Source organism: Heptranchias perlo, chromosome 21 (assembly GCF_035084215.1).
Source record: "Heptranchias perlo isolate sHepPer1 chromosome 21, sHepPer1.hap1, whole genome shotgun sequence".
Taxonomy (NCBI): Eukaryota; Metazoa; Chordata; class Chondrichthyes; order Hexanchiformes; family Hexanchidae; genus Heptranchias; species Heptranchias perlo.
This window is the reverse complement of record NC_090345.1, coordinates 43,237,348-43,263,411: the sequence shown is the minus strand read 5'-3', so window position 1 is coordinate 43,263,411 and position 26,064 is coordinate 43,237,348. Positions and strand designations below refer to the sequence as shown.

The following is a 26,064-nucleotide window of genomic DNA, read 5'->3' as shown; positions in this document are numbered from 1 at the left end:
GAACCCCAATGCTGCACTCCCTTCTGACTTATGCCAGGAGCATGCCATTGGACACACAAATTTTCATGGTTTATGGCATCCTGGACCAGTGGCCACCCAGCAGTCTTAAACTTGAGAAAGAACTCCAAGCTGCTATCCTCCCAGCAGAATTTGTTTTCTGAACTGTCATGACCATGAAATAAAAGCTTTCACCCTTTTCTTCATGTGAAAGGCAGTATCATCCATTTTGAGCTCAATTATATTGCTGAATCGGAGATGCTGAACGTTTTTTTCCTTCTGTTTGAAAACCTTTGATACACATTGCAGGCCACAAAATTGTACTCTTATAGGACACATTAGAAACGCTTAGAATTAAAAAATACTTGCATCCTGTTCCGCTTCTAAAAGCAGGCAAAGGTACAAAATTACAGATCTGATTAATGTCTGAATTTATAAATAACCAATATTTTTGCAAAAGTTTATATACAACAACTTATCTTGTGGCTGTCAAAAAAGGGGAAAAAACAGAAAATAGGCTTATGTAAACAAAATGTGACGTAATGGGGAGAGGGAGTGCACAATCCATATCAGACAAAGATACTCTACTCGTGGACTTCTCAGTAGTTTGCTTTGGAGATGCTGAAGCATGATGATGCTTAAGCAAAAGAGTAGTCTTGCAAATGTGCTTCATCCAAAGGGATGTGCCTCCCCTCTAATATTTCAGATTGTATATCTTTTCTTAATTTGCATGGCGTGTAACTTAATGAAGATTGCCTCAGGAATGATTTTTCTCACTTTGGACCTGAATGTATCTTCCACAAGCTTCTACTGTGGGAGAATAATTACTAGGACAATGTCACTCCAAAAGTTCAATACACTCTGAAGACATCTAAGAGACACAAGGTCTACCCCGCCAATCTCATATTGCGCTAACTCACAGCCCAGTTCTCAGTTCTTTTTGCTAGACAACCTGCAGTGTAAGTTATAGTTACCTAGCAAAACAGAAAATCAGCAAATTCCAAACCAGATATATTACATAGAATTTACAGCACAGAAACAGGCCATTCGGCTCAACTGTTCCATACCAGTGTTTATGATCCACACGAGCCTTCTCGTCTAACCCTATTAGCATAAACTTCTATTCCTTTTTCCCTCGCATGATTATCCAGCTTCCCCTTAAATGCATCTATGCTATTCACTATCAACTACTCCTTGTGATAGTGAGTTCCACAGTCTAACCACTCTCTAGGTGAAGTAGTTTTTCCTGAATTCCCTATTGGATTTATTAGTGACTATCTTATATTTATTGCCCCTAGTTTTGGTCTCCCCCACAAGTGGACGCATCTTCTCTACGTCTATCCTATCAAACCCTTTCATAATTTTAAAGGCCTCTATCAGGTCACCTCTCAGCCTTCTCTTTTCTAGCCTGTTCACTTTCCTGATAGGTATAACCTCTCAGGTCTGGTATCATCCTTGTAAATCTTTTTTACACCTTCTCCAGTGCCTCTATATCCTTTTTATAATATGGAGACCAGAACTGTGCACAGTAGTCGGTGTGATTTAACCAAAGTTTAACATAACTTCACTGATTTTCAATTCTATCCCTCTAGAAAGGAACCCCGGTGCTTGGTTTGCTTTTTTATAGAAGAACCACAACCATAGCTACCGATAAAATGAACTGAGAATTGGTCTGAGGTTGGGGCTATTAATGCAATATGGGAGTTGCAAAGATTACATCGCACACAAAACGTCAGTGTCAGTCCCACTGATTCTCCCCACAACAGATGATAGACCAATCCAGAGAAGGATAAAAGGAATGGAAGTAAATGACACCATGAAACCCCTGAAAGGGCTAGAATATTTTTGCCCAAATAGGCCTGTTTAAGAAATTCAAATAGCATTTTACCTGCAGTACAGAATTCCACAACTTCACTCCAGTCAGAAACGGTGTAATCTCCATCACCTTGCTTTGATGCTGTCTGAACAGCCACAGTGTACTCTGTTCTGGGACTTAAGAACCAGTGACCACGTACTGTCATTGGCAGAGGAACTGCTTTTGCCACCAGTTTAGTAGGAACATCCTGCAGAAGAAATGGAATTCTGATCTCTCAAATGAATCAAGCACCAATATAGCAGATGACACAGTGCTCATGATTGGTACTAACAATGACCCTAAGGCATTCAAGTTACAAAGATATTAAATTCAGAGGAAGCTAAATGGGATTCCCCCTTTGTCCACAGAAATTGTGTTGGAAAACAGATCATGAATCTGGGGGGGGGGGGGGGGGAGAAATGAGAGTGAGGCCATTGAGCATGTCAGGCATGGTGAAGTAGGAGGGCATGTATCAGCTGAGGTTTCATCCTGATATTCTGTTTGCCTTCGCTTATTACCATGCATTACATGTCAAGGAACCAGATCAAGCAACTCTCACATCAGTGCTTCTACTGAAAGTGATAGTGTCCACTCCGCAGGAAAAAATTCTAACCTCTATTCCTCAGCCTCCAGTGATGCAAGCAGTTTACAGCACACACTGTTACGCACTCTATCCTCCCAAGCACTAGCTCAGAGACATCTATATCAAGAGAGTTACAGTGAGCCAGAGGAGAGTTCATGAGGTGACACAAACCCTGTGAGCAGGAGCAACGGTGGTGGCGCATGAGGAAGACGACATTGCTGACCGGAGGGTCAGGAGGTGTCATCTATTAGCTGGAAAGCTTGGGGATCTGGAACTCGTGTCCTGCAGCCTTTTATCCCAGTGAGAATATGAAATGGCAATAAAGTGTGGAAATTACAGAAAACCTGATGCATGATGTCACCATGTCATTGGAGCCTCATTTGTTACCCTCCCAGCATAAATGACCTCAAAAAATTAGTTATACATGAAAAAGGGTGGAGTTTCAGCAGAACGAAACTCCAGCCCATTTTCCACTGCTGGCTGACCAATTTATGCCAGTACAATGAGTTGCTGGGAGTGGAAATTGTAGGCTGGACTCTCAGATGGTCTGTTAACAGCTGTGCCAAAACACTGACTCAAGTAGTGCATTTATTATATTCATCAGCAACTGTAATTACATCCTGATGCAGCAATCACTGCCTGAGTAGGCTTTCCAGGTTGCACTGTTAAATAACATTTTGTTACTTTTCAAATCTTGTTTTAAAATAGTCGATGAGTGAATTTAACAAAAAATATTCACAAGAAACAGTAACCCCTTAGTTGCCAGGTCCTCAAAACATTTCATGCTATTTGTTGTCTATTTTATCAAAATGTATTACAATAATGGGGGGAGACTCTGGTCTCTGTGTAACAATATCAAACACATTCAAAAAGAACATGCTTATAATGCTGCTACACATTGTGACCACAGCATTTCATCCCCCAATGTGTTTGCAGCAATATATACTGCAGTTTATTTGTTTTTTTCCCCATTCGTTCATGGGATGTGGGCGTCGCTGGCAAGGCCAGCATTTATTTCCCATCCCTAATTGCCCTTGAGAAGGTGGTGGTGAGCCGCTTTCTTGAACCGCTGCAAACCATTTGGTGAAGATTCTCCCACAGTACTGTTAGGAAGGGAGTTCCAGGATTTTGACCCAGCGACGATGAAGGAACGGCGATATATTTCCAAGTCGGGATGGTGTGTGACTTGGAGGGGAGCGTGCAGGTGGTGTTCTTCCCATGTGCCTGCTGCCCCTGTCCTTCTAGATAGTAGAGGGCGCGGGTTTGTGAGGTGCTGTTGAAGAAGAAGCCTTGGTGAGTTGCTGCAGTGCATCCTGTGGATGGTACACACTGCAGCCACAGTGCGCCGGTGAAGGGAGTGAACGTTTAGGGTGGTGGATGGGGTGCCAATCAAGTGGGCTGCTTTGTCCCGAATGGTGTTGAGCTTCTTGAGTGTGGTTGGAGCTGCACCCATCCAGGCATGTAGAGAATATTCCATCACACTCCTGACTTGTGCCTTGTAGATGGTGGAAAGGCTTTGGGGAGTCAGAAGGTGAGTCACTCGTATTTGTAATATATACTTAGTATATTAAAAGTCTTGCATATAGCACACACTTCTTGCCACGCTCTATGCATCATGCTTAAAAATCTATTTATTATATTTACCTCTTATTGAGTCCTCTCGAACTAGGGGGCATAGTAGCAGGATAAGGGGTCAGCCATTTAAGACTGAGTTGAGGAGGAATTTCTTCACTCAGAGGGTTGTGAATCTTTGGAATTCTCTACCCCAAACGGCTGTGAATGCTGAGTTGTTGAATATATTCAAGGCTGAGGTGGACAGATTTCTGCACTCAAGGGGAATCAAGCGATATGGGGATCGGGCAGGAAAGTGGAGTTGAGGTCTAAGGTTAGCATGATCTGATTGAATGGCGGAGCCAGCTCGAGGGGCCATGTGGCCTACTCCTGCTACTATTTCTTATGTTCCTATGTTCCTCCCTGCTATTGATTTATATCTTTAAACTTCGAAAACTGAGCCTTGTGTCCAAATGTCCCCCCTGCCTCTTTCACCGTACCCACCCCCACCGCCTCTACTCATTCCTTTTTCCTCTCCAATTTACTTCTCCCGGTCCTTCACTTTCTCCCATTCTGTCCTACTGCCCCAAGTGCCAGCCCTGTTTCCCGATCCATCCTTCTTTGATATCTTTGGATAACTAATAGTGGACTGCTCCCACTGCACTGCTGTAACCATAAGAGACAAGAGAGAGGACTGCATCTGATGATAGGAGAAAAACTAAGCTGCATGTCCCAGATTATTTGATATGTGGTAGTTTGGGGGAGGGACAAGGGGAGGTTCATTTGATCAAGGTGGCACATAGCACAAAGTTCTTAGTAGGATAGTGTCCCTAGATGATTTTTCCCCTGCAGAATTACAAATGTTTTTAGAAATGAAATTAAAAAAGGATTATTGACTGCTGAAATCCTGCAACTCACTGGCAGATTTTGAACAGTTAAGCTGAAAGCTCCTGAAATCATCCAGTCACTGAAACTATACCCAAGAATGTTTGAAATGGAGCATTAACGCAGGACCTGTACTGCAAATACTCCACTGAATAATGAGAAATCCCAGTCCCTCTAAAAAGTTTCAAGCTCCACTGTTGATCATGTACAACATAATTTTTAAAATTTGATTTGGAAGCAGACATTTAGTGCAGAATTGCTCCTCATCCTGAAGATGCATTCAAACAACATCAATTGGGATTACTAGCATCCAGGCTGCTTTCCCCAATTCTGGAACAACAGTAACAAGACCTCATGTTACTCCATTATGAAAGTTTCTGTACGAAACATCTGCTTCCAGACAGCCTCGAATCAGCAGCACTAAAGCACAGAAGAAAAGGAACAATAACAGTAACTATACACATATCTTTATTTATAGCTAAGATTATGTAGGAATTCAACAGAATAGCTTTCCTCTTTAAGAGTAACTACCTCATCAACGGGAGATTTGACTTTCACTATAACCAATCTGTATTTAGAATTATTTTGAAAAACAACTTTGTGCCATGAAGCATCAAAGAAAGTGTGGATTTAGCATAAAATTAAGTAAATGCTTATAGAATCATTTAATAATACAGCACAGGAGGCCATTCAGCCCATCATGCCCGTTGGCATGATGGGCCAAATTGGATAACTTTGAAAGAGTTATCCAATTAGCTCCATTCCCCTACACTTTCCCCATAGCAATGCAAAATTTTCCCCTTCAAGTATTTATCCAATTCCCTTTTGAAAGTTATTTTTGAATCTGCTTCCACCACTCTTTCAGGCAGTGCATTCCAGATTATAACAGCTCACTGCGTAAAAAATTTTCTCCTCATCTCGCCTCTGGTTCTTTTGTCAATTACTTTAAATCTGTGTCCTCTGGTTACCGACCCATCTGTCACTAGAAACAGTTTCTCCTTAGTTACTCTATCAAAACCCTAAATGATTTTGAACACCTCTATTAAATCTCCCCTTAACCTTCTCTCCTCTAGCTTCTCTAGTCTCTCCACATAACTGAAGTCCCGCATCCCTGGTACCATTATAGTAAATCTCCTCTGCACCCTCTCTAAGGCCTTAACATCCTTCCTACGGTGTGGTGCTCAGAATTGGACGCAATACTCCAGTTGGGGCCTAACCAAGGTTTAGCATAACGTCCTTGCTTTTATACTCTTATGCCTCTGTTTATAAAGCCACAGATACCGCATGCTTTTTTAAAAAAATACAGCCTTCTCAACTTGTCCTGCCACCTTCAAAGATTTGTGTGCGTATACCCCCAGGTCTCTCCATTCCTGTACCCCCTTTAAAATTGTACCAGTTATAATACAGTATTTTACCTTATGCTTGAATTTATTGGAATTCTTGGTTTCTTTCTTGTTAAGATCAATAAAGTAATGTGTGATACGATCTTTGTATTTTGGATCCATGCTCCATGAGATCTTGAAAGAATCACATGTGATATTACTTATTTTTATGTTGTGTGGAACAGCAAGCTCCTCCATCTCTGCAATGCCACTGTCTTGCGATTTGTTTCCTGTGCAAAAACAAAATACAAAGTGTCTTTGAAAGTATTGATGATATAATTACATAGCTCAAAATAATTTAATCACAAAGTAGCAAGATCAAAAGGAGTTTCTAGTTCCTATTTCAAACATTAACCAATCAGCTTGCAATATTTACGTTCCTAACTTTGGGTGTGATGCATGGTGCAGTGCAAAAACTCCAGCAACAAGTTTGGATTGATGCTGGACCTTGCCAGTGGAATGGTACTTCAGTGTAGTATCCAGTAGTAATGGTATGTTTGCTAACTCGCCTCATAGATGCAATGCATACCAATTATAATACTTTTCAGGACAAAAATTTGACAACCGAATTTTAAAAGTAATCTTACAGCGTTTAACACTTAATGCAAATCTAGCTATTTGGATTAATTTGCTTTAAGTCCTTTCAATGATTATGAAGAAGAGTTGGTTAAGAGCAGGAGGGCTGTTAAGACAGGGGGTCAGCACAAAGCAAGAAGAATGGGACCAGCACGAAGAACAGAGAGGGGCGAGTCCCAGCAAGGCCGCACCGAGGTGTGCCGGTCAGCTCAGGGCTAGTTTCATTCCGGGGTGACTTGAAGACAGTATTTTCTGGATGAGCAGTATTTAACTAGCTTCTCATTTTTTAAGCATTCTGGGGGGTGAAATTCAACTTTGGCGGGGGCGCAAAACATGCAGTAGCGGATCAGCCACCAATTATACCCCTCGTCAGATTTTCCTTTCCAATGACTACAGGCGGAGTGTATAACAGGTGGCGAATCCACCACCACCTGTGTTGTGCCTCACCAAAGCTGAATTTACTCACCCTATCTAATTTTGGGTAACCAAATAAACCAAACAAATGGCATCTTCATTATGTTCAGTCTTGTGGGTCTATCTTGTTCCTGCTTGTGAGATCCACTGCTACATATTCCATCATGTAAAGTGCTAAGACGACAGAATATTATACTTTCAACAACACCAATGCTACATCTGAAGTATGTTACTTGAGAGAGTCGAACAAAGTCTTGCCCATTATTGATTTAACACTGGATGGTCTATCCAGAGGAACACTGCTTGGCTGGAGTTGTGATCCTGAAAAGCTCTGGCCACCAGTCATTCTCCTTAAACCTCAAGTCAGTTAGCATTCCTACTGGTCATGCCTCTGTTCATACAACCCGAGTCCAATCCATGGAGATGGTAAACACAAGCTGTGAGAAAGGCTTCTCATTGCAGGAAGCAACAATGACCAGGACTACAAATGAGAACCTGCCTGGAAATTTTCTCTCAAAACCACCAGTTCAGAGCATTTGTAAATCCTTAGTTGATCTTTATGCCCTGAGATATAGGAGATTCTTTAAGACCATATCAGTAACGTGTAGCAGATGTGCTTGTTTAGCTGATTTTACAGATCTTCCTTGTTGGGAAATGTTTTCTATATTAAAGGCACTATATAAATGCAAGTTATTGTTACTCTTTTATAAGGTGGAGCCCATCTCGATACAAGTCCCTGTATGAGAACCAGGTCTTTCTGGGCCAGTCTGAGAAAAATCACAGTATACCCTCCTTAACCTTGCAAATGTTTGTGCTGAAAGTAAATTGAGATAAAACATACAGAAACACAATGAATAGGCTAACCAATTCCTTTGGATCCCTGATCACTAGAAACTATTTATTTTGAAAGATGGTTATGGATTTCAGTTTTAGGAAACCCCACTGTTAGAGAATGGACTGGACCCCTTCCTTGCGGAAAGCATATTTATGCAGCTGTACCTGGATCTTACAGTCCACTATTTATCCATCAAGGTTATGCTGGCAGATGGTGCCCACACAGAAAATAGAGTATCAAGTTCTTAGGCTTTAGGTGTCAGACTTCAATGCAGTCAATCCGTATAAATTGACTGCGCTGTCTTTTCATTGTGTTCAAAGTGATTAAGGACCAAGCGTACTGCTCTGTGTTCTAGATGATTTATGTGCCACAAGAAACTTAACTGGACCAGCCACATAAATACTGTGGCTACCAGAGCAGGTCAGAGGCTGGGTACTCTGCAGCGAGTGACTCACCTCCTGACTCTCCAAAGCCTTTCCACCATCTACAAGACACAAGTCAGGAATGTGATGGAATACTCTCCACTTGCCTGGATGAGTGCAGCTCCAACAACACTCAAGAAGCTCGACACCATCCAGGACAAAGCAGCCTGTTTGATTGACACCCCATCCACCACCCTAAACGTTCACTCCCTTCACCACTGGCGCACTGGGGCTGCAGTGTGTACCATTCTCAGGATGCACTGCAGCAACTCGCCAAGGCTTCTTCGACAGCACCTCCCAAACCCACGACCTCTACCACCTAGAAGGACAAGGGCAGCAGGCACATGGGAACACCACCACCTGCACGTTCCCCTCCAAGTCACACATCATCCCGACTTGGAAATATATCGCCGTTCCTACATCGTCGCTGGGTCAAAATCCTGGAACTCCCTAACAGCACTGTGGGAGAACCTTCACCACTTGGACTGCAACGGTTCAAGAAAGCGGCTCACCACCACCTTCTCAAGGGCAATTAGGGATGGGCAATAAATGCTGGCCTTGCCAGCAATGCCCACATCCCATGAACTAATAAAAAAAAAAGCAGGAATGTGCTATACCTCAAGGTCAACCTACGCCCTAGGTGGGTCCCCAACCTGTGAGGGAAGCATTAGTAACCACACGCACTGCCCTCCCAAGATATTCATGCCTTGTATCCATCACGGTATGACACAAATACATCATCGTCTCCAATATCTTTGCAAGGAGCTCTAGCTATGCAGGATACATGAATACTCAAGTGAAATATGTCAAAGACAGCAGCTGTTAGTAATTCTGGTAGATATAGGTACTGCTGCATTAAAAGCCTGGAGCCCCATGTCAGAGTAGAGCATTGCAAACTGTCCAAACTGATCCACCAATAGTGATATTAATCCCATTTCCATCTGGAACTGTACTCACATGAAGAACAAGTCATGTGTAGGTTGCAACTGGGATCACTCCCAGTTAATGCCAAAGCCTAAACACTGAAGTGTGGAGAGTAATGTGATCCATTTGCTACAAGGACTCTACCAAACTACATTGTGCTGGTCAATCCTCCAGGTACAGTTATCATGGATTCCTCCTTACCTCCACAAAGGTGCCCACTATTGAGAGGTATTTGGTAAAAGATTATGGGGGCCAAAGTCAGACTGAACAGTAGTAGTGTGTGCAGGCATTTCATGCTGACAATGTTGAACTAAAGATACTTCCTGTTGGAATCCTTGATCCCTAAATAAAAATACACATCCTTCAAGTTGACTGCTTCTAGCCAAATATCCAGAAGGCCCACAATAAAACTATCAATTTGAATTTCTTGCAAACAAAGGCACTCAAAGAGTGGGTATAAGAACACTGGTCACACTGCCTTTCCCAACCCCTTCCAGCTTCACTCTCCACACTCACTCACAGCCTATTATGTTCAATGTGATCTCTTTACAAAGAGTTAAAGCTTCAGACATCCTCCAGCTTGAATCTGTTCCTTCTGTATGTCATATTGTCCTTCAGCAGAAATATTGCAATTTTCAATATCACAGTGATAAGGAAGTGCCCATCATGCAATCCATTGTGTGTGTCAGTGATTGAAGATGCCCTCATACAACTAGGCTGTGTTGGAAGAATTTACTGTGTGAAGCCACTTTAAGATTTCAGTGAGTCACAGATTCAGATGTATGTATTTGTGCCAGTCTACAGTATGACCATCTAGGGTGTACATTCAAAGGGATCTAATGTTGAATGAGTGCTTTGGATAGGGTGGCAGTAAAAAAAGGGGACAACATATGTAAACCCTGACAAAGTCATAAATAAAGGACTTCTAGGAAAAAGCCAACAAATCTTTACTGATACAAATAATTCCACTTCATCTATTTTCCATTCTACAATTTAGTGCAATAAAATATTGTAAAGACAACAACTTGCATTTATATAGCTCCGTTAGCATAGAAAAACATCCCAAGACGTTTCACAGACGTGTAATCAGATCAAAATGGATGGAGGCCAGAAAAAGAGATATTAGGATGGGTGGCCAAAAGCTTGGTCAGAGATGGTTTTATGGAGGATCTTTAGTGAGGAGAGGGAGGTGAAGAGGCAGAGAAGGTTAGGAAGGGAATTCCAGTGTGTGGGGCTGAGATGGCTGGAGATACGGCCGCTAATGATGGGGTGAAGGGATGGGGGGATGCATACAAGGCCAGAGTTGATAGAATGCCAAGTTCTTCAAGGATTGTGGGGCGGGAGAAGATCAAAAAAAAACACCCTTGACCCCTCTGTCCTTGCAAACTACCACCCCATCTCCAACCTCCCTTCCCTCTCCAAAGTTCTTGAACGTGTTGTCATCTCCCAAATCCGTGCCCATCTTTCCCACAACTCCATATTTGAATCCCTCCAATCAGGCTTCCGCCCCTGCCACAGTACTGAAACGGCCCTTATCAAAGTAACAAATGACATCCTATGTGACCATGACGATGGTAAACAATCCATCCTCATCCTTCCCTACCAGTCCATAGCCTTTGACACGGTTGACCACACCATCCTCCTCCAACGCCTCTCCTCAGTCATCCAGCTGGGTGGGTCTCCGCTCACCTGGTTCCATCCTTATCTATCCAGTCGTAGCCAGAGAATTACCTGCAATGTCTTTGCTTCCTCCTCCCGCAACGTTACCTCTGGAGCCCCTCAAGGATCTATCCTTGGCCCCCATCCTATTTCTCACCGACATGCTGTCCCTCGGCAACATCGGACTACTAGGCACCGGACACGACAAAGGCAAACCAAGCCCAGTCGACCCTGCAAAGTCCTCCTCACTAACATCTGAGGACTTGTGCCAAAATTGGGACAGCTGTCCCACAGACTAGTCAAGCAACAGCCTGACATAGCCACACTCACAGAATCATACCTTTCAGCCAACGTCCCAGACTCTTCCATCACCATCCCTGGGTATGTCCTGTCCCACCAGCAGGACAGACCCACCAGAGGTGGCGGTACAGTGATATACAGTCAGGAGGGAGTGGCCCTGGGAGTCCTCAACATTGACTGTGGACCCCATGAAATCTCATGGCATCAGGTCAAACATGGGCAAGGAAACTTCCTGCTGATTACTACCTACAGTCCTCCCTCAGCTGATGAATCAGTCCTCTTGTTCAGCACAACTTGGAGGAAGCACTGAGGGTAGCAAGAGCACAAAATGTACTGTGGGTGGGGGACTTCAATGTCCATCACCAAGAGTGGCTCGGTAGCACCACTACTGACTGAGCTGGCCGAGTCCTGAAGGACATAGCTGCCAGACTGGGCCTGCGGCAGGTGGTGAGCGAACCAACACGAGGGAAAAACTACTTGACCTCGTCCTCACCAATCTACCTGTCGCAGATGCATCTGTCCATGACAGAATTGGTAGGAGTGACCACCGCACAGTCCTCATGGAGACGAAGTCCTGTCTTCGCACTGAGGACACCTCAGTGTTGTGTGGCACTATTACAGTGCTAAATGGGATAGATCTAGCAGCTCAAAACTGGGCATCGATGAGGCGCTGTGGGCCATCAGCAGCAGCAGAATTGTATTCCAGCACAATCTGTAACCTCATGGCCCGGCATATTCTTCACTCTACCATTACCAACAAGCCAGGGGATCAACCCTGGTTCAATGAGGAGTGTAGAACAGCATGCCAGGAGCAGCACCAGGCGTACCTAAAAATGAGGTACCAACCTAGTGAAGCTACAACTAAGGACTACATGCATGCTAAACAGCAGAAGCAACATGCTATAGAGAGCTAAGCCATTCCACAACCAACGGATCAGATCAAAGCTCTGCAGTCCTGCCACATCCAGTCGTGAATGGTGGTGGACAATTAAACAACTAACGGGAGGAGGAGGCGGCTCTGTAAACATCCCCATCCTCAAATGATGGCGGAGTGCAGCATGTGAGTGCAAAAGTCAAGGCTGAAGCAATTGCAACCATCTTCAGCCAGAAGGGCCGAGTGGATGATCCATCTCGGCCTCCTCCCGATATCCCCACCATCACAGAAGCAAGTCTTCAGCCAATTCGATTCACTCCACGTGATATCAAGAAACAGCTGAGTGCATTGGATACATCCAAGGCTACGGGCCCCGACAACATCCCAGCTGTCGTTCTGAAGAGTTATGCTCCAGAACTGGCTGTGCCTCTAGTCAAACTGTTCCAGTACAGCTACAACACTGGCATCTACCCGACAGTGTGGAAAATTGCCCAGGTATGTCCTGGCCACAAAAAGCAAGACAAATCCAATCCGGCCAAATACCACCCCATCGGTCTACTTTCAATCATCAGCAAAGTGATGGAAGGTGTTGTCGACAGTGCTATCAAGCAGCACTTACTCACCAATATCCTGCTCACTGATGCTCAGTTTGGGTTCCGCCAGGACCACTCGGCTCCAGACCTCATTACAGCCTTGGTCCAAACAAGGACAAAAGAGCTGAATTCCAGAGGTGAGGTGAGAGTGACTGCCCTTGACATCAAGGCAGCATCTGACCGAGTGTGACACCAAGGAGCCCTAGTAAAATTGAAGTCAATGGGAATCAGGGGGAAAACTCTCCAGTGGCTGGAGTCATACCTAGAACAAAAGATGGTAGTGGGTGTTAGAGGCCAATCATCTCAGCCCCAGGACATTGCTGCAGGAGTTCCTCAGGGCAGTGTCCTAGGCCCAACTATCTTCAGCTGCTTCATCAATGACCTTCCCTCCATCATAAGGTCAGAAATGGGGAGGTTCGCTGATGATTGCACAGTGTTCAGTTCCATTCGCAAACCCTCAGATAATGAAGCAGTCCATGCCCGCATGCAGCAAGACCTGGACAACATCCAGGCTTGGGCTGATAAGTAGCAAGTAACATTCGCGCCACACACGTGCCAGGCAATGACCATCTCCAACAATGATGTGGAGATGCCGGTGATGGACTGGGGTGGACAAATGTAAGGAATCTTAGAACACCAGGTTATAGTCCAACAGTTTTATTTGAAAATCACAAGCTTTCGGAGCTTACCTCCTTCGTCAGGTGAGTGAGGGATTCTAAAAATGCATAGAATATATTAGGCTGGGAGACGATCACAGCAATCAAAGGTGTTGTTGGTGTTCAGACAGGTTAGCCACGGGAAACATTACATCCCAGTGTACTGAATACACAATGGGTCAGATTACAAAGACAGAGAGAGAAAGTGACCCGAAAGGCAGAGAGAGAGAGAGAGAGAATGTCCAGTTGTATTAAAAACAGTAACTTTTTTTTCCACTGGTGGGGTTACGTGTAGCGTGACATGAACCCAAGATCCCGGTTGAGGCCGCCCTCATGGGTGCGGAACTTGGCTCTCAATTTCTGCTCGACGATTTTGCATTGTCATGTGTCTCGAAGGCCGCCTTGGAGAACACTTACCCGAAGATCGGTGGCTGAATGTCCTTGACTGCTGAAGTGTTCCCCGACTGGGAGGGAACCCTCCTGTCTGACGATTGTTGCGCGGTGTCCGTTCATACGTTGTCGCAGTGTCTGCATGGTCTCGCCAATGTACCATGCTCCGGGGCATCCTTTCCTGCAACGTATGAGGTAGACAACGTTGGCCGAGTCACAGGAGTATGAACCATGTACCTGGTGGGTAGTGTCCTCTCGTGTGATGGTGGTATCTGTGTCGATGATCTGGCACGTCTTGCAGAGGTTGCCGTGGCAGGGTTGTGTGGTGTCGTGGACGCTGTTATCCTGAAAGCTGGGTAATTTGCTGCGAACGATGGTCTGTTTGAGGTTGGGTGGCTGTTTGAAGGCGAGTAGTGGAGGCATGGGGATGGCCTTAGCGAGGTGTTCGTCGTCATCGATGTCATGTTGAAGGCTGCGGAGAACATGACGTAGTTTCTCCGCTCCGGGGAAGTACTGGACGACGAAGGGTACTCTGTTGGTTGCGTCCCGTGTTTGTCTTCTGAGGAGGTCTATGCGATTTTTCGCTGTGGCCCATCGGAATTGTCAATCGACGAGTCGAGCGTCATATCCCGTTCTTACGAGGGCGTCTTTCAGCGTCTGTAGGCGTCCATCGCGTTCCTCCTCGTCTGAGCAGATCCTGTGTATTCGCAGGGCCTGTTCATAGGGGATGGCCTCTTTGACGTGGTTAGGGTGGAAGCTGGAAAAGTGGACATCGTGAGATTGTCCGTGGGCTTGCGGTAGAGTGAGGTGCTGAGGTGCCCGTCTTTGATGGAGATTTGTGTGTCCAAGAAAGAAATCGATTCTGAGGAGTAGTCCATGGTGAGCTTGATGGTGGGATGGAACTTGATGTTATCGTGTAGTCTCTTCAGTGACTCTTCGCCGTGGGTCCATAGGAAGAAAATGTCATCGATGTATCTGGTGTATAGCGTTGGTTGGAGGTCCTGTGCAGTGAAGAAGTCCTGCTCGAACTTGTGCATGAAAATGTTGGCGTATTGGGGGGCGAATTTGGTCCCCATGGCTGTTCCGTGTATTTGGGTAAAGAACTGGTTATCGAAGGTGAAGACATTGTGATCCAGGATGAAGCGGATGAGTTGTAGGATGGCGTCTGGAGATTGGCTGTTGTTGGTGTTGAGTACTGAGGCTGTTGCAGCGATGCCGTCATCGTGGGGGATACTGTTGTAGAGTGCCGAGACGTCCATCGTGGTGAGAAGTGTTCCTGGTTCAACTGGTCCGTGGGTGCTGAGTTTTTGTAGGAAGTCTGTAGTGTCGCAACAGAAGCTGGGGATTCCCTGTACGATGGGTTTCAGAATGCCCTCATCGTATCAAGAGAGGTTCTCACACAGGGTTCCGTTGCCTGATACGATAGGACGTCCGGGTGTGTTGGCTTTGTGTATCTTTGGGAGGCAGTAGAAGTCTCCCACGCGGGGAGTACGTGGGATGAGAGCGCGTAGGATGCTTTGAAGGTCTGGATCGAAAGTCTTGATCAGTTTGTTGAGTTTGACGAATACCTCGCTAAGGCCATCCCCACGCCTCCACTACTCGCCTTCAAACAGCCACCCAACCTCAAACAGACCATCATTCGCAGCAAATTACCCAGCTTTCAGGAGAACAGCGTCCACGACACCACACAACCCTGCCACGGCAACCTCTGCAAGACATGCCAGATCATCGACACAGATACCACCATCACACGAGAGGACACCACCCACCAGGTACATGGTTCATACTCCTGTGACTCGGCCAACGTTGTCTACCTCATACGTTGCAGGAAAGGATGCCCCGGAGCATGGTACATTGGCGAGACCATGCAGACACTGCAACAACGTATGAACGGACACCGCGCAACAATCGCCAGACAGGAGGGTTCCCTCCCAGTCGGGGAACACTTCAGCAGTCAAGGACATTCAGCCACCGATCTTCGGGTAAGTGTTCTCCAAGGCGGCCTTTGAGACACACGACAACGCAAAATCATCTAGCAGAAATTGATAGCCGAGTTCCGCACCCATGAGGACGGCCTCAACCGGGATCTTGGGTTCATGTCATGCTGCACGTAACCCCACCAGCGGAAAAAAAAGTTATCTGTTTTTAATACAACTGGACATTCTCTCTCTCTCAGCCTTTCGGGTCTCTTTCTCTCTCTGTCTTTGTAATCTGACCCATTGTGTATTCAGTATACTGGGATGTAATGTTTCCCGTGGCTAACCTGTCTGAACACCAACGACACCTTTGATTGCTGTGATCGTCTCCCAGCCTAATATATGCTATGCGTTTTTAGAACCCCTCACTCACCTGATGAAGGAGGTAAGCTCCGAAAGCTTGTGATTTTCAAATAAAACTGTTGGACTATAACCTGGTGTTCTAAGATTCCTTACACATCTCCAACAAGAGAGAGTCTAACCAACTCCCCTTGACATTCAACGGCATTACCACTGCCGAACCCCCCACCATCAACATCCTGGGGGTCACCATTGACCAGAAACTTAACTGGACCAGCCATATAAATACAGTGGCTACAAGAGCAGGTCAGAGGCTGGGTATTCTGCGGCAAGTGACTCACCTCCTGACTCCCCAAAGCCTTTCCATCATCTACAAGGCACAAGTCAGGAATGTGATGGAATACTCTCCACTTGCCTGGATGAGTGCAGCTCCAACAACACTCAAGATGCTCGACACCATCCAGGACAAAGCAGCCCGCTTGATTGGCACTCCATCCACCACCTTAAACATTCACTCCCTTCACCACCGGCGCACAGTGGCTGCAGTGTATACCATCCACAGGATGCACTGCAGCAACTCGCCAAGGCTTCTTTAACAGCACCTCACAAGTCGCGACCTCTACCACCTAGAAGGACGAGGGCAGCAGGCACATGGGAACAACACCACCTGCAATTTCGGCTCCAAGTCACACACCATCCCGACTTGGAAATATATCGCCGTTCCTTCATCGTCACTGGGTCAAAATCCTGGAACTCCCATCCTAACAGCACTGTGGGAGAACCTTCACCACACGGACTGCAAAGGTTCAAGAAGGCGGCTCACCACCACCTTCTCAAAGGCAATTAGGGATGGGCAATAAATGATGGCCTCACCAGCAACGCCCACATCCCATGAACGAATAAAAAAAAATTATCTGAAAACACAACATCTGGTTCCACATGTAGGTTGACGACAGCTCTACCTCATAACCACCTCCCTCGACCCCTCCACTGTCTCTCATTTGTCACACTGCTTGTCTGACATTCAGTACTCGATGACCAAAAATTTCCTCCAACTAAATATTGGGAAGACTGAAGCCATTATCTTTAGTCCCCACTGCAAACTCAGATTCCTAGCCACCGACTCCATCCCTCTCCCAGGCCACTGTCTGAGGCTGAACCAGGCCATTCGCAACCTTGGCGTCCTATTTGACCAAGATGAGCATCACTAAGACTGCCTACTTCCACCTAGAAAGGTTACAGCACGGGAGAAGGCCATTCGGCCCATCGAGTCCGTGCTGGCTCTATGCAAGAGCAATTCAGCTAGACTCACTTCCCCGCCCTATCCCCTGCAAATTTTTTCCTTTCAAGTACTTATCCAGTTCCCCTTTGAAAGCCATGATTGAATCTGCCTCCACCACCCCCTTGGGCAGTGCATTCCAGATCCTAACCACTCGCTGTGTAAAAAAGTTTTTCCTCATGTCACCTTTGGTTCTTTTGCCAATCACCTTAAATCTATGTCCTCTGGTTCTTGACCCTTCCGCCAATTGGAACAGTTTCACTATCTACTCTGACTAGACTCTTCATGATTTTAAATACTTCTATCAAATGTCCTCACAACCTTCTCTGTTCCAAGGAGAACAACCCCAGCTTCTCCAGTCTATTCATGTAACTGAAGTCCTTCATCCGTGGAAATATTCTGGTGAATCTTTTCTGCACCATCTCTAAGGCCTTCACATCTTTCTTAAAGTGCAGTGCCCAGAACGGGACACAATACTCCAGTTGCGGTCGAACCAGTGTTTTATAAAAGGTTCATCACGACTTCCTTGCTTTTGTACTCTATGCCTCTATTTATAAAGCCCAGGATTGGTATGCTTTTTTAACTGCTTTCTCAACCTGCCCTGCCAATTTCAATGATTTGTGCACATATACCCCCAGATCTCTCTGTTCCTGTACCTCTTTTAGAATTGTGCCCTCTAGTTTATATTGCCTCTCCTCGTTCTTCCTTATGAAATGTATCACTGCATTTTCTGCGTTAAATTTCATCTGCCACGTGTCCGCCCATTCTACCAACCTGTCTATATCTTCTTGAAGGGTATTGCTATCTTCCTCATTGTTCACTACACGTCCAAGTTTTGTGTCATCTGCAAATTTTGAAATTGTGCCCTGTACACCCAAGTCCAAGTCACCTCTGTCACGTTGCCCATTTCCGCCCTTGCCTCAGCTCATCTGCTGCTGAAACCCTCATCCATGTCTTTGTTACCTCCAGACTGGACTATTCCAATGCTCTCCTGGCTGGCCTCCCATCTTCCACCCTCCATAAACTTGAGCTCATTCAAAACTCTGCTGCCCATATCCTAACTCGCACCAAGTCCTGTTCACCCATCACCCCTGTGCTCGCTGACCTACATTGGCTCCCAGTCCAGGAACGTCTTGATTGTAAAGTTCGCATCCTTGTTTGCAATTCCCTCCATGGCCTTGCCCCTCCCTACCTCTGTAACCTTCTCCAGTCCTACAACCTTCTGAGAACTCTGTGCTCCTCCAATTCTGGCCTCTTGCACATCCCCGATTTTAATCGCTCCACCATTGGTGGCCATGCCTTCAGCTGCCTAGGCCCTAAGCTCTGGAATTCCCTCCTTAAACTTCTCTGCCTTTCTCTCCTTTAAGACGCTCCTTAAAACCTACTTCTTTGACCAAAGTTTTGGTTACCTGTCCTAATACCTCCTTATTCATGGCCACCTCGGTGTGAAATTTTGTTTGATAGCGCTCCTGTAAGGCGCCTTGGGAAGTTTTACTATGTTAAAGGTGCTATATAAATGCAAGTTGTTGTTGTGTGGTTTCAGCAGAGGACATTCAGCGCCAGTAATGCTTTGTGTGGTCTGGCCAGATCTGGTGATGGATGGCTGAACCAGTTGTGTGCCAGGTACTCTCAAGGTTGCATCCCTTGGACTTGAGGGAGTGAAAACGGGGGCTACACCATGGGAAATCACCACGGTGGGAGATAGTGTAAATGTTTCACTAGGAATAAGGGCATCAAAGATGGAGGTGAAGGAGTGGTTGAACAGATTAACAGCTGCAGAAGTATTGCGACGAATGGAAGGCCAAAAACCAGGAAATTGGCAGTTTGAGTGTGCAGCTGTAAGTGACTTGGGGAAGAGTTCTTTCCAGTGGTGGATAAAGAAGGAAGTGGGGTTGGACGAGGGAAGGAGATGTTGGTCGTGAGGGATACAAAGAAGTGGTTGGAGATGGCCTTGTCCATAATCAAGACCGTGGGCGTAGAGAGGACATGCAAGATGGCAAGGTCAAGGGGGTGGCCGTGAATATGAGCAGATGTGTTTACGTAGAGGGCAGTAAAACCAGAGGAGAGAGGGCAAAGCGAATAGAGATGGGCACTGAAATCGCCAAAGATGAGAAGTCACTCAATGCAGAAGCTGAGGGTGGATATCTTGGGAGAAACTTGGGATGGGGATTTGGGGGGGCAGCAGAACATGAGTTTTAAAGGCAAGGTGAGGAGATGGAAACTGATGAATTGCTTGAAGGAATGAAAAATGCCAGCTATGTAGGGGGAAAAGACCAAAGTGTGACTTGGTGTTAAGGACCACAATACGTTGGTGGTTTGGGCAAAGCAGGTGCAAGAAAGCATAATCAGGCAGGGAGGCTTCGGTAAGGGGCAAGGTATCACCACCCATAAGCCAAGTTTCAAACAAAGCCAGGATGTACTGTCCACTATAAGGCCATGGATGACAAAGGCCTTGTTTATGAGTGAAAGGACTTTCTAGAAAGAAATGTGGAAAGGGGCAGTGATTGTTGATCCATTGGCAGAGTCTGAGGGGGCAGGTGTGGGTGGGGTGAGTGAGACAGGAAGGAAGTTGGCAAGATTACGCGCAGAGGGCATGCTTGGTAGCAAGGTCAGAGAGAGAGGAGGATGGGCCAGTTAGGGTTGCTACTCAAAGAGGGAGCAACAGGTGCCTCGATGGGTCCTTCAGAGAATGCTGAGACACACAGTGGATGGCTGTGGGCTTATCCAAAGGAAATTCAAGCCTGGGATGGTAGCAGGGCAGTAGGAAGGGAGAGGGGTAATGATAAGTTGGGGTAAGGAGTGGAGAGAGTAAAGTACCTGAGAGGGAAGAAATATCAGGTTGCATGATTGGGTGACAGGAAGGGGAAAAGATAGGAGAGAAAGGCTAGAGAGGGACCAAGAGGGAAAAAAAGGGAAATAGAAGTTATGGGCTCGGGTCTAGAGTGGCAGCTAAGATGCACATGCAAATGGACGAAGAAGGAATTCAGGTTACATATCTCTTCTGATCCCTGCCATAGCTATGTTCTGGTCGTAAACAAAGTATATATTAATATTCTTGCATCTAGCACACACTTCCTGGATGTGTGACACTTACTTCCTGTAACACATGCCCCATCACACTCTTCCAACTCACTGTAAGCAATGCCACAGGAGATCTGCTAATATATTACACACACATCTTATGTTGCCATTGTCCATACTGGATATTTTTGTACCAATTACACAGTGATTATCACTATTTAGAAATTGTTTTTGGCGATGTCATATCACTCAGATTCCCTTTTTATTGCTATGGTTTGTACAATTTCAACTTCACATATTTTAACTAATGAAAATCTTTATTTAAGAGTATTTTTAAAAAGTTCAAATGCAAGCTTCCGTAGGCGAAGTGAGAAGAGGTGAAAATAGACTTGTCGAAAAGACATGTTCTCAGAATCCAAATATTTCCTGCTGATCGAATAATACTTGGTCATCTGGTAGGACAGTAGGCTACCATTGTTCTAATGAACTATAACTTGGTGTTGTAAAATTGTTTACTAATGAACAGAGGAATCTTTCATTAATCTTTCAAGCAACACAAGCTGAATAGTGTTACAATTTTGGTTAGATATACTACTTCATACTGACAGTGTCACATGCCAGTAAATGCTAAGAATGATTAAATATACTACCGCAATTAACAGCCAAGTGAACAGGATTACAATATAATGCAATATTGTGATTTTAGTCATCATTTACGCTAGAGGTGACTGTTCTTTTTAGTAACCAATTAATTACACCAGGGATCATAATAGAAACATTGTCCTCTTTAAAACCAATAAGCTACCACACCTGTATCTGTAATTCAGATAGACAAAAGATCTCAGTGCCTTATGACGTCATCAGAATGTCTCAAAATTCTTCACATCAATGAAACACTTAAAATTCTTATGTAGGCAAATGTGGCACAAGGGGCCATAAACAGCAAATGAAATGAATGACCAATTAAGCTGTTTTTTGGCGGTGTTAGTTGAGGAAGAAATGTTGGCCAGCACAATGAAAGAATTCACTGCTCTTCTAGGAATAGTGCAATTGGAATCTTTAATGTCCATCTGAACAGGCAGGCAAGATGTCAAGTTTCACATCTCACCCGAAAGAAGGCACCTCCAACAATGCAGCAATTCCTCAGTAAAGCACTGAAGTGACAAGCCTGTTTATGGGCTCAAATCCTATAGTGGGGCCTTAATCCACAACCTTCTGATCAGAGGCAAGAGTACTACCAACCGAGCAAAATTACAGTACTACTAATCATGTTGGGACTAATATATAGCTTAAAGAAAAATTGTGCATTACAAAGTGAAAGGGCTTCAAGTTTCACCTTTTTGTTTTATATAAAATCTTCTGAGTATTAGAGTCACATTCCAACATTAAGATGTTTCCTGCAATGCCATGGGCAGATGGTAGCTCCTATTCCCAAAGTAATCAAAGCCACAGCTGGTCTGAAACATAGACTTACAGTATTCATCAGTGTGGCATCATCTGCCAGGAAAATAACACAAGATAAAGTCATTGAAATCCAATTACAATAAAACAAACAAGTCCTTGTGAAGAGGGGCAAAGAGGGGGAGGAATTTTTGAAGTGTGTTCAGAACTTTCTTGACCAGTACATTTCCGGCCCAACGAGGAAGGAGGCATTGCTGGACTTGGTTCGGGGAATGAGGCGGGCCAAGCGGAGCAAGTGTCAGTGGGGGAACATTTAGGGAACAGCGATCATAGTATCATAAGGTTTAGAATAGCTATGGAAAAGGACATGGACCCTCTAAAATAAAAATACTCAATTGGAGGAGGCCAATTTCAGTGGGATAAGAACAGATCTGGCCCAGGTAAATTGGAATCAAAGATTGGCAGGTAAAACTGTAATTGAACAATGGGCGGCCTTTAAGGAGGAGGAGTTCAGGTACAGTCTAGGTACATTCCCACGAGAGAGAAAGCTAGGGCAATTAAAGCCAGAGCTCCCTGGTTGAAAAAGAGATAGAAAGTAAGATGAAGCAGAGAAAAGGGGCAAATGACAGATGTCAGGTTGATAACGCAAGGTGAGAATTAGGCTGAATATAGAACGTTCAGAGAAGAAGTGAAAAAGGAAAGAAGAGGGCCAAAGAGAGAGTATGAGAATAGACTGGTGGCAAACATAAAAGGGAATCCAAAATTCTACTATAGGCACGTAAATAGTAAACGGGTAGTAAGAGGAAGGGTGGGGCCGATCAGGGACCAAAAAGGAGATCTACTCATGGAGGCAGAGGGCATGGCCAGATACTAAATGAGTACTTTGCAACTATCTTTACCAAAGAAGATGATGCTGCCAGAGTCTCAGTAAAGGAAGATGTAGTTGAGATACTGCTTGGGCTAAAAATTGCTGAAGAGGTACTAGAAAGGCTAGCTGTACTTAAAGTAGATAAGTCACCCGGTCCGGATGGGATGCATCCTAGATTGTTGAGGGAAGTAAGGGTGGAAATTGCAGCCGTACTAACCATAATCTTCCAAACATCCTTAGATACGGGAGTGGTGCCAGAGGACTGGAGAACTGCAAATGTTACACCCTTGTTCAAAAAAGGGTGTAAGGATAAACCCAGCAACTACAGGACAGTCAGTTTAACCTCGGTAGTGGGGATACTTTTAGAAACGATAATCAGGGACAGAATTAGCAGTCACTTGGACAAGTGTGGATTGATTAGGGAAAGCCAGCACGGATTTGTTAAAAGCCAATAGTGTTTAACTAACTTGATAGAATTTTTTGATGAAGTAACAGAGAGGGTCGATGAGGGCAATGCGGTATATATGGACTTTCAAAAGGCGTTTAATAAAGTGCCGCATAATAGGCTTGTCATCAAGATTCAAGCCCATGGAATAAAAGGGGCAGTAGCAGCATGGATACAAAATTGGCAAAGTCACAGAAAGCAGAGAGTAGTGGTGAACAGTTGTTTTTCGGACTGGAGGGAGGTGTACAGTGGTGTTCCCCAGGGGTCAGTACTCGGACCACTGCTTTTCTTGATATATATTAACGACTTGGACTTGGATGTACAGGGCACAATTTCAAAATTTGCAGATGACACAAAACTTGGAAGTGTAGTGAACAGTGAGGAGGATAGTGATACCCTTCAAGAGGATATAGACAGGCTGGTGGAATGGGCAGACACACAGCAGATGAAATTTAATGCAGAAAAATGCGAAGTGATACATTTCGGTGGGAAGGACGAGAAGAGGCAATATAAACTAGAGGGTACAATTCTAAAAGGGGTACAGGAACAGCGAGATCTGGGGGTATATGTGCACAAATCATTGAAAGTGGTAGGGCAGGATGAGAAAGCGGTTAAAAACAACACAGGATCCTGGGCTTTATAAATAGAAGCATAGAGTAGAAAAGCAAGGAAGTCATGTGAACCTTTATAAAATACTGGTTCGACCACAACTGGAGTATTGTGTCCAGTTCTGGGTGCTGCACTTTAGGAAAGATGTGAAGGCCTTAGGGAGGTTGCAGAAAAGATTTACCAGAATGATTCCAGGGATGAGGGACTTCAGTTACATGAATAGACTGGAGAAGTTGGGGTTGTTCTCCTTGGAACAGAGAAGGTTGAGAGGAGATTTGATGGAGGTATTCAAAATCATGAAGGGTCTAGACAGAATAGAGAGAGAAACTGTTCCCATTGGCAGAAAGGTCAAGAACCAGAGGACATAGATTTAAGGTGATTGGCAAAAGAGCCAAAAGGTGACGAGGAAAAACTTATTTTTAAATGCAGCGAGTGGTTAGGATCTGGAATGCACTGCCGGGGGCGGGGTGGAGGCAGATTCAATCGTGGTTTTCAAAAGGGGATTTCAAAGGAAAAAATTTGCAGGGCTACAGGGATAGTGCAGGGGAGTGGGACTAGCTGGATTGCTCTTGCATAGAGCAGACATGGGCTTGATGGGCCAAATGGCCTCCTTCTGCTGATTACCACCTACCGTCCTCCCTGAGCTGATGAATCAGTCCTCCTCCATGTTGAGCACAACTTGGAGGAAGCACTGAGGGTAGCAAGGGCACAGAATGTACTGTGGGTGGGGGACTTCAATATCCATCACCAAGAGTGGCTCGGTAGCATCACTACAGACCGAGCTGGCCGAGTCCCGAAGGACATAGCTGCCAGACTGGGCCTGTGGCAAGCGAACCAACATGAGGGAAAAAGCTACTTGACCTCGTCCTCACCAATCTATCTGTCGCAGATGCATCTGTCCAGGACAGTATTGGTAGGAGTGACCACCGCACAGTCCTCGTGGAGACGAAGTCCCGTCTCCGCACTGAGGACACGATCCAATGTGTTGTGTGGCACTATCACCGTGCTAAATCGGATAGATTCAGAACAGATCTAGCAGCTCAAAACTGGGCACCCATGAGGCGCTGTGGGCCATCAGCAGCAGCAGAATTGTATTCCAGCACAATCTGTAACCTCATGGCCCGGCATATTCCTCACTCTGCCATTATCAACAAACCAGGGGATCAACCCTGGTTCAATGAGGAGTGTAGAACAGCATGCCAGGAGCAGCACCAGGCGTACCTAAAAATGAGGTGCCAACCTGGTGAAGCTACAACTCAGGTCTACATGCATGCTAAACAGCGGAAGCAACATGCTATAGACAGAGCTAAGCCATTCCACAACCAACGGATCAAATCAAGGCTAAGCAGTCCTGCCACATCCAGTCGTGAACGGTGGTGGACAATTAAACTAATGGGTGGAGGAGGCTCTGTAAACATCCCCATCCTCAATGATGGCGGAGTCTTTTGCACTCACGTGCTGCACAAGGCTGAGGTGTTTGCAACTATCTTCAGCCAGAAATGCCGAGTGGATAATCCATTTCGGCCTTCTCCCGATATCCCCACCATTACAGAAGCCAGTCTTCAGCCAATTCAATTCACTCCACGTGATATCAACAAACAGCTGAGTGCACTGGATACAACAAAGGCTATGGGCCCCGACAACATCCCGGCTGTAGTGCTGAAGACTTGTGCTCCAGAACTAGCCGCTCCTCCAGCCGAACTGTTCCAGTACAGCTACAACACTGGCATCTACCCGACAATGTGGAAAATTGCTCAGGTATGTCCTGTCAACAAAAAGCAGGTCAAATCCAATCTGGCCAGTTACCGCCCCATCAGTCTACTCTCAATCATCAGCAAAGTGATGGAAGGTGTCGTCGACAGTGCTATCAAGTGGCACTTACTCACCAATAACCTGCTCACCAATGATCAGTTTGGGTTCCGCCAGGACCACTCGGCTCCAGACCTCATTACAGCCTTGGTCCAAACATGGACAAAAGAGCTGAATATCAGAGGTGAGGTGAGAGGACTGCCCTTGACATCAAGGCAGCATTTGACAGAGTGTGACACCAAGAAGCCCTAGTAAAATTGATGTGGAGATGCCGGTGATGGACAGGGGTGGACAAAAGTAAGGAGTCTAACAACACCAGGTTATAGTCCAACAGCTTTATTTAAAATCACAAGCTTTCGGAGGCTTCCTCCTTCGTCAGGTGAGTGTGGGATTCCATAAAGGTACAGCATATATAGTCAGAGAACAATGCCTGGTGATTACAGATAATCTTTCCAACTGC

The 26,064-nt window shown here is 45.4% G+C and overlaps 1 protein-coding gene across 3 annotated transcripts in view; it reads right to left on the bottom strand.

Annotated features, from left to right (window-relative positions):
* The window catches only part of phyhiplb (phytanoyl-CoA 2-hydroxylase interacting protein-like b), a 75,028-nt gene that overhangs the window by 7,663 nt on the left and 41,301 nt on the right, over positions 1-26,064 (bottom strand). For all 3 annotated transcript variants that reach the window (XM_068002590.1, XM_068002592.1, XM_068002591.1), the window contains exons 3-4: positions 6,287-6,483; positions 1,886-2,060 (exon numbers count right to left, since the gene is read on the bottom strand). In XM_068002590.1, coding sequence (XP_067858691.1) covers positions 1,886-2,060; positions 6,287-6,483 — 372 coding nt within the window. The remainder of the gene's footprint in view (positions 1-1,885; positions 2,061-6,286; positions 6,484-26,064) is intronic.